This window comes from Pagrus pagrus (genome assembly GCF_965226575.1).
Source record: "Pagrus pagrus genome assembly, chromosome: 22".
NCBI classification, from domain to species: domain Eukaryota; kingdom Metazoa; phylum Chordata; class Actinopteri; order Spariformes; family Sparidae; genus Pagrus; species Pagrus pagrus.
The window spans coordinates 9751576-9760384 of NC_140204.1; the positions used below are offsets into that span (position 1 = coordinate 9751576).

The following is an 8809-nucleotide window of genomic DNA, read 5'->3' on the forward strand; positions in this document are numbered from 1 at the left end:
CCTGCATCCACAAAGGCAGTAACACTAGCTAAAGCATGTGACTTGTTTCTGAGGCATATCTAGTTCTCCCCATGTGACTGGAGGAAAACTGTCTCTCTCTCTCTCTCTCTCTGTCTCTCTCTCTCTATCTCTCTCTCGTCCATTGGACTCCATTACCCTTTAACCAGCAGAGCTGCTGGCGGGTAAGCGAGTCAGATCCAGTTACTGCATGGGAGAAAATTTCTGTTGAGACAGTGTATGATGAGGGATAAACTGCTGATAAGCCAAACAACTGTGCCCAGTGTTTTATCTGCCAAATGTACACACACTCATACACATACTAATACAGTAAGGTGAGACGTTTTGGCCCAGTAAAGGTCCTCCTTCCTTACGGACCGGACCACGGGATAAGCCACAGATATCTGCCCTGATTAGTTTTAGAGAATCTGGAGTGTGTTTTGCTTATTTTGCACATAATTTCACGTCAGAGGTGGAAGCCACTCATTCATTCGCTGTGGGTATTTTCTCATATGGCAACCACTAATAATGCTTCATTTTGCAGCAGACCCCTGGACCCTTTTGGATCGGCCTGTTAGGATTCCACAGCAAAGCCCTTGAGACCGAGCCAAGCAACCCCGCATTCATACTTCTGCCTCTTATTTCAAGGCCAGCACCGTGTTTGAACGTGTCAGCTCCTGCGCTGGAAGAAATATACAGAAGCACACTGTGAAAATATTCTGGCATAAGTAAAATTCACTTAAAGGTGCAATATGTAAGAATGTTTAAGAATGTCCACCTGTTGAATTTGTGCTTCAGCATATCACCAGAGTAACTGCTAACTGTATTATGTTAATGCTTCCATGAATTTAGCTACTGTTAGCTGCTCAATTGGCTGTGCAGCCAGCCCGACTACCAGAGATTTCTACTGGAGTTGGCATGCTAACTAGCTAGAGGTGTAAACACCAACACTCCCCTGGTGCTCCGAGCTCCCAGTCTGAACCACTAGCTGGCAGCAGCAGTTAGCAGTTAGCGGTGATATGCTGCCCCCCTATTTATTTAGTTTGAATTTGTCAGCTGGCCGATTCTTATATTGCACCTTGAAAATTGGAATAAATAAAATATTGTATGAGATGAGTTGTTCAATCAAAGGTATAGGTGGGCTATAAGATATAAACGTCATTTGAATTGCTATAGAAGGTTGGGTATCTGCTACAACACCATCATCATTTTAACAAATAAAGAAAAAAACAAACAAATTATTTCCTTGGCATTTGACGAAAGCCTTGTAAAAGATGTTGTTGTTGTTGAATGTTGTAAGAATAATCGCTATTTTAGCTTAGCATACACTATTTAAGTAGAGTGTTCAAAGAATGTGAACATCTGCATTTTTGCTTTGATAGAGACGATTAAAATGTTTGTGTTGGCCATCATCACCACACAAAATGCCCAAATGTAGGCGCTAACTACAAACAAAACTCATTACATCATAACGATGTCATGTGCTGAAAACTTGCATCTTGCAGTTAACATATACGTACAGACACTGTACCAACAACATGATTTGAAGCTATTTTAAGGAGAAAAGCAACATTAGGCCGTTTTAAAAAACAAAAAAGTTGTCTGTGTTTTCCATTGATGTTGTTAATATTATAAAATATATAAAAAGACTCTGCCCATCAGGTGGATGAGCACCTGTGTGCAAATAAACAGCAGGGTTGAGGTGGATCAACTCCCCACAGGGTTCAGCCTGCTGGCTGTATAGCAACACAAATATCCCCCCTGGCAATTATTGGTCAATTTTTTAATTCGGACTCTATTTCACAGCCAATCAGGGAAAAGCTGCGTTGGGCAGTCGCGAGGCGCGCTCTGATTGGTCGAACCCTCGAGTCAGCCGGGTAGTGGGAGTGTATAAATAATCCTCAGAAGTTTGTGGCTGCTGCAGTGTGTTTGTGTGTCTGTGTGTGTGTCGGTGTGGGAGAAGACGCGGCGTGTGACTTTATTTATGAGAGACCGTTGAAGCCGAAGTGTTTTGCACTTAATAATATTTAAGGTGAGTCGTTTTATTTACACGGTTGAACGGTTGTTAGCTAGATTTGAAGAGCTAAAGTGGTACAGCCAGGTAAACTTCTGTTATGTGTGTGTGTTGGGGAGGGGGGTGGCTGTCTTGCTAATTGCTAGCTAACATTTTGACAGTTAAAAGCGTTTACATGCTCAGGTAACCGTAATGTAGACACCTGAATGAGGAGCCACCTGTCTCTTATTGAGCTAAAAACAATTTTCTTCTTCTTCTTCTTCGTCTCCCTCCTCCTCTTCTTCTTCTCCTCCTGACGTCGGTTTTCAGGCAGCCTTGCTGAAACCACAGGAAAACAGCCCACTCCTGCACAAATCAAGACTGTCACCATGGTTGCCACAAGCACATTAAAGACCAAAAGCAGCGAGTGCATCTCAGAATTGGTCGACCGAAGATATGACCAGGCTTGCATTGAGAAGGGTAAGCGTACACTGGCTTTTTCTGTGTCTTCTTTGTGTAGATAAGCTGCTAGTTGCTGGATACTTCCAGTTGTGTGCTTGTTTATCCCTGTGTGGTGCATGGCTGCAGCAGTGGAGGGGAGGGGGGGAGAGAGGCAGAGGGAAGTCAACAGAGGATGAAGTCATCCCTTTAGCCTGGTCTACACAACAGCAGCCTGCCTGTAATGGCAAATCTCACGTGATTTTTCTTCTGTTCTAGGCTTAATTATTGTTATTGCCAATGCTAAATTGTGATTAGTTTGATTGCTATGTTAAGGTTTTGGACATTTTGACAATCTATCAGATGTTTATCCTTCTTTTTTCTTATGTGAGAGCATTCACATGCTGCAACCAACGGATGCAAAAGCTGATGCAAAGCTAGAGAAAAACCCTAATGTGTTTGGTGCACGTTTGCATCTTGGGGAATAAAAACATTTCTTGTCCTGCAGTTTAGAAAAAAGAGAAGCTGGATCTGGTCCTTAATGTTGAACTTTTGTTTCCACAGAACTGGATTTCTGGGATCACTGCTTGGCCGAGCCTCAGAGGAATGCGGATGTCACTGAGGACAGAACCTGTCAACAGCTGGCCAAGATGTTCGAAAACTGCCTGTCACGAGCCAAGAAGACGACGCTGCACTGCTCCTCTGTGCTGGTACCAGAGAAGCTCACGCGGAGAATCGCTCGTGAAGTCCTGCGCCTGGCATCCGGCGAGCCCTGCGGCCTGCGTGGCTGCGTCCTCTACGTCCACCTGGAGCTGGAGAAGGGCTGCAAGCGGCTGGAGTGCATCGTGTACGATGCCACCGTGGTGCCCACCTTTGAGCTGACTCTAGTGTTCAAGCAGGATGGCACCGCCTGGCCCAGCCTACGGGACTTCCTTTTCATGGGGACCTGCTTTGCCCCGACTTTCAGGCACGTACTCAAACTGAGTCCTGGTTTCCGGCTCGTCAAGAAAAAACTGTACTCCTCCGCGGCTGGTACTGTGATAGAGGAGTGCTGAACTATGGGAGGATTAGAGTGGGATATCGGGTTTCCTGTGGGTAAACGCACTTCTGCCCAAATGTAAATGACACTCCAGTGGTGTCATATTTTCTACAGTGTTTTTGTACGATACAGTTTGTCAGTTCGACTATTAGCAGCCAGTCGGTTCGGTTTGGATCTTGGGATGTGAAGTTAAAAGCTTGTGCATAAATGAGCCTGACAGGCCTGGGTTTGGCTTCAGTGTTTCTAAAAGTTATTTTCTTCTTTTAATCAGCAAAATTGTAATACTCTGGGTGTTTTTTTTTCTTTTTCTAATCAGAGCATTTGTTGCTCAGACACAATTAGAAATTGTACATTTTGCAGATGAATGTAAAACCAATGTTTGAGAGGGACATACCCTGGGTACACTTTGTTAAAGACACTAGCCACTTTGTTGATGCATCTGTGCGTTTCCAGATACATTGAATGTGTTCAGCAGCAGTAAACACACTTAGGCTTGAATAGGAGACTGAGTTTTAGTCTTTGGGGGCCATATGTAGCTAGTTGTGTAATGCTGTATGTAGGGCTGTGGATGTTTTTTTATGACTGAATGTCCTGTGACGATGCTGCTGTCTCGGTGTGGGGCTTCTCACAATAGGGGCGATGTGGATGCCTTAAATGTCATTGAAATGTACCTTTTTCACTTGGATCACAGCTATGTGTACGTTTAGTGTAAGTGTTTTACTGCATTTTTATTTTTATATCTCCTCCCCCCAAGACACGCCTTTTCAATTCAGAGCCTTAATAGATTAAAAAGGATGGTTCGCCCAAACGTAACGGCTTATTCATTTTTATGTAGTTTGTTAAACGGGATGTGCAAAGAAAAGTACTGGAGCTCCAGCTGGTAATTTGTTATTTTTGGTGAATTTCCTACAGTTTCTTTTCTTTTTTTTTTTTTTTTTTTTAAATGATATTTGAAACAAACTTCCTGTTGAAGGAAACTAGGTTTTGTCTGTTGGACAATAAAAAATTTAAACCTTATTTTGACATTTGAGTCCGTGCAGTCTTTTCAGAGAGTTGAATCATTTGTTCAGCACTCACTGAACATGACCGTGCATATTCTGGAGCCATGACCAGGCACGCTAAGCCTGGAGTGGGCGGCTGCAGCAGTGGGACAATGCAGGCCTTTTAACCAGAGCAGGCACAAAAAGAGCATTACAAGAATGTGATGCATTTATTATGCGTGGTCGTGGCTTTTATGAGACAAGAATTTTTAGCCTGACATCACATAATCACTGTGCAGCAACTCGTGTTGCTTATAGAAATGAACAAACTTTGGTGATCAGTGATTCGATTACTGCTGTTGGCACTGTTATCTGATTCTGTGAGTCCTTACACTTACAGTATTACTCAGTATTTTAATGTTTACAATATTAACAAGGTAATAATATAAACTCAGAAATACTTAATTTTTCCATAAGTGAATAAACAAGCACCAGAACACTGTTTGAAGCTAGAAAGGTGGCAGGGTCCGCCACATATAAACAAGAATCATTCATTTGTTTATTCAGTCATGAAAACGACAAATTTAGCTTGTTTAGGCATAAAAAACAGCCAGTGAAGGTCTTTCTCTTCTGATTTAAGTCTTTTCCCCAAACTACACAGTGCACCTTTGATATTTTACAGGCCCAATCTGCTCCTTTTAGGTCTCTGAAGAAACATTATCCCACATAAGTAGCACAGTTTGTGCATATGCACTGCTCTAGCAGTTTATACCAGCACATCAGCTGCTTGTGTTGAGTTTGTGTGACATTTCTCTCACTGTCTTTAATGGAGGCGTCTCCATAGTGATTTTGCGAGCCTCTGTTGGCGAGCTATACAAATGAGATTCAGATTAACTAGATTGTGACACTTGTATGGGACATTTGCAGTAATCACATCTGTGCTCCTGACCTTTTTTCTCCACTTTGGCCTCTTATCTTTGTAAATGCATGGTTTGAGGCTAAATAAAGTAAGCTATTGCCCTAATGCTGTGCTACTTTATGCTGATTGCGTTAAAGTTTGACCAATTACACAGTCACCTCATTCACATAGACAAGTGAACAGGGTGACATGGGTACAGTAGGTTAATGAGAGAGGCACATGATCGTCATTGTGAAGGGACAAAGCACCAGTGATCATTTACTCAGTGTCACCCGCCTGATCCCTTTCCCCTGCTGTGCTAATGTGGGTCAGCAATACAAGTTTGCTTTGTAAAGCCCATAAACTTGTAAAGCACTGAACATCTGTCTGTGGAGATTCACCGGTATACTATACTGATAACCATATCTCAAGTGTCATGGTCTCATAGAGATCTTAATGTGGTCATATTTAATATATCATAATTTTTTATATAGCCTCTTTTGAAGGGCAACATGTAAGGATTTTATTTGGAAACATTAAAAAAATCAACTAAAATTATCGACAGAATGTGAATAAACAGCAGTATATTGACATTATGTTGTCTGTGCACGTGTTGCAGAGATATTTACCAAAGTTAGCATGCTAACCAAGTAGTTCCTGTGCTAGTGGTGTGCTGGTCCCCGAGCTCCAAGTCCGAACCACTTGTTGCACAGTGAACTGAGCTAACTAGCGAAGGGCAGCTACAGTTAGCAGCATTTAGTGGTTACTTTGGTGATATAACTGTACCAAGACTGAAGGAAGAGCTCAGGAAAAACTTTATAATATGCAGAGACATATCAGAGAGAGTGGTATCAATCTTTTCATCTAAGTGTCTGCAAACTGCTGCTAACTGTAACTGCCATTAGCTATTTAGCTCAGTTAGCCGTGCAGCTAGCGGTCCAGGCTGAGAGCTAACGTCTTAACATCAGAACTGTTTTTCACATTCTCTTGATAATTTGATGAGAAGATGAGGTAAACATGGACACCTATGCTAGGCTGTGCTGTCGTCAGTTATTACATTTAAGCAGCCAACTAAGCCTGATGAGGATCTTTGTTAATAAGTCTCATTTAAAATGTGATGTTTACAGTATATTATATCCTTGGTCTATGCTGCAGTCCTATGACTAAAGAAAGGCAGAGGCAGCAAATGCTCCTGCCGAGGGACACCCCCAACATAATCAATCTAGCCTCTAGCCTCATGGAAAAATACTGAAGGCCTTTTCACGCTGCTGCAACCAAAAGAATCTGAGCTGCACTGTATGGGCTTGGCAGCTCGTTCACTGAAGCTCATGAATCCTCTGGTGGTACTTGAGATTCTCAGTGTCGACATGATTCATCTCAACCCGCACAGGTTTCAGTGGCAGTACCGTGTTGTGAAATGGGTCCTTCCCTGTCACAGCTGCAGAGTCAATCACACTGATCAGACCGATCGCACATGCAAACTGCCTACACTGCAAATACTGTAGTTTTGACAGCCTTACAGATGTTTACCACCTTTGAGTCCACTCTCCATCCCCACTGGGTGTCCTAGTCACTGGATAGGCCTGTTTGTTCCTGGCTCTGAGCTGGGCTTGACTCCATGTTTCCTCCTGACCTACCTCTTTCTTGGAAGATGGAAATCTGATGGACATGGATATGGGTGCATGTAAGTCATACTGGGACTGAAGGGCTGTTTTGTGATCCACATATGTTTATCTGTCCCCTGACTGTTTGTAAACATAATTTCCTTTGCTTTGTATTTCCTATTTTCTTTTTGTTCATTTACAAGATATTCCAAGGCAATCATATCAGACTTGGCTGTATATAAAAATAGATAGAGAATTAACTCCTTGTTTACTCATTCACATTTGGCACCTATTCTATTGCTATGTGTGTGAAACTATAACACCAGAAAATTAAAAACAAAAGGCTGAAAATGCCAGTCTGCAGTGATCCCGAGCCACTTTGACAAACCAAAACACACTGACTTCCAAAGAGCGGAGAATAAAGACTCCATCCAGAGAAAGTTGGAACGGCCTGGTTGGTAAACATGAGCTCGCTGCTTGCTCTTTACTGACGTTCTATCACATGGTTTCAGGGTATTGAAATTCAAATCTTTCTTCGCCTCTCGCTGCCATTGGAGATTACACGTGCAGTGGTGGTGAGTTGAATTTTAAATCTACTTTGCATTGCCAAGTAGCACTTAAACACCTCAGTGTTCAGCACTGATGTGACAATCTGACAGGGGTTATTAAAACACAGGCTGAGGGACAGAGACCCGGAAACACAAGCATAATGTAAGATATTGTTGGATTTAATCTAAAACTACAAGAAACCTTTAACTGGTTATCAAGCAATTTAATAATAATAATCACAAAAACATACAGGACCATCAGTGAGAATATTGGCTAAGTTATTATGGTTACTCTTAAAGGTGCAATATGTACGAATTTTAGATGATAACATTGAAAATCAAACTAAAATTCTCAACAGTATGTGGAGAAATAACGGTTATCACTTTATGACTTCTATGTATTGTGTTGCAGGGATGTATACTGAAGTTAGCATGCTAACCAGCTAGCCCGGGCCCACAACTGTATCTAGTGGTGTAAATACGAACACTCCACTGGTGCGCCGAGCTCCTAGTTCAGCTTGCTACTTGCATAGCTAACTAGCTAACAACAGCTCTAACAAGCAGCATTTAGCAGTTTTTCTGGTGATCCTCCATGTTTTGTTTCAATTTTACAGGTGGCCAATTCGTATATATTGCACCTTTAATGCCTGTCTGACTGGAGAAGTCATAAGATTAAAACTGTTTTTAGGATGAATTGAAGAGACTCACAGCCAGAGGAGAGAAGCTGCTTGCTTCCTAAATAAATGCACTCGCTATCAGGATATTTCGACACAAGGCTGTGGTGCTCGTACTGCTTTTGTCCACAGGGGCCGCCAGAATCCACAAAAAGTAAGTTCCTTGTAGCTGCTTTAAGTTCAGATATGCTTTTTTACTTGCTAAATATCAACAAGTTTGGGTTGGCAACATTGGATAAAATGTCAACATTACTGGAAATTATCTTTATTTTTTATTTTGAAATGTTATTGTTCAGACATACTTTGTAGTCGTGTTAAAATGGAAATATTTACATATAAGAACGGCCAAAGATATGAATTGCTTTCATTGAGTAAAATCCAGTGCAAGAACAAGGAAACCAACCAATGTCCACTGTGTTAAATCAACACCTTGACTGTTGATCAACTTGATATTTGAAAGCCTGACCACCCATCATCAACTTTGTGAGCACATGATTCAAAACTAGATGCTGCATGTGTTCATAGCTCGCGGTACTGAGTGTAACTCTGTGTGAAGTACTGGCAGTCCCCGCTGGAGAACTTGGTGTCTTATTTAATCATTTATTTTAGTGGCTCAGGTATGTTATGAGTTCCTGTAT

General features: G+C 41.9%; 1 protein-coding gene across 1 annotated transcript; it reads left to right on the top strand.

Annotated features, from left to right (window-relative positions):
* The first annotated feature begins 1906 nt into the window (after positions 1-1906).
* LOC311251495 (DNA damage-inducible transcript 4-like protein) lies at positions 1907-4484 on the top strand. Its single transcript, XM_084343951.1, has 3 exons — positions 1907-2029; positions 2321-2470; positions 2993-4484. The coding sequence occupies exons 2-3, from the start codon at positions 2380-2382 to the stop codon at positions 3481-3483; spliced, it is 582 nt and encodes a 193-aa protein (XP_084200077.1). The 5' UTR covers positions 1907-2029; positions 2321-2379; the 3' UTR covers positions 3484-4484.
* The last annotated feature ends 4325 nt before the right edge of the window (positions 4485-8809 follow it).

Coding starts and splice junctions, on each gene's coding strand:
- LOC311251495 (XM_084343951.1), top strand. CDS start 2,380: ATGGTTGCCACAAGCACATTAAAGACCAAAAGCAGCGAGTGCATCTCA. Junction 2,471..2,992: donor CCAGGCTTGCATTGAGAAGG/GTAAGCGTACAC, acceptor TTGTTTCCACAG/AACTGGATTTCTGGGATCAC.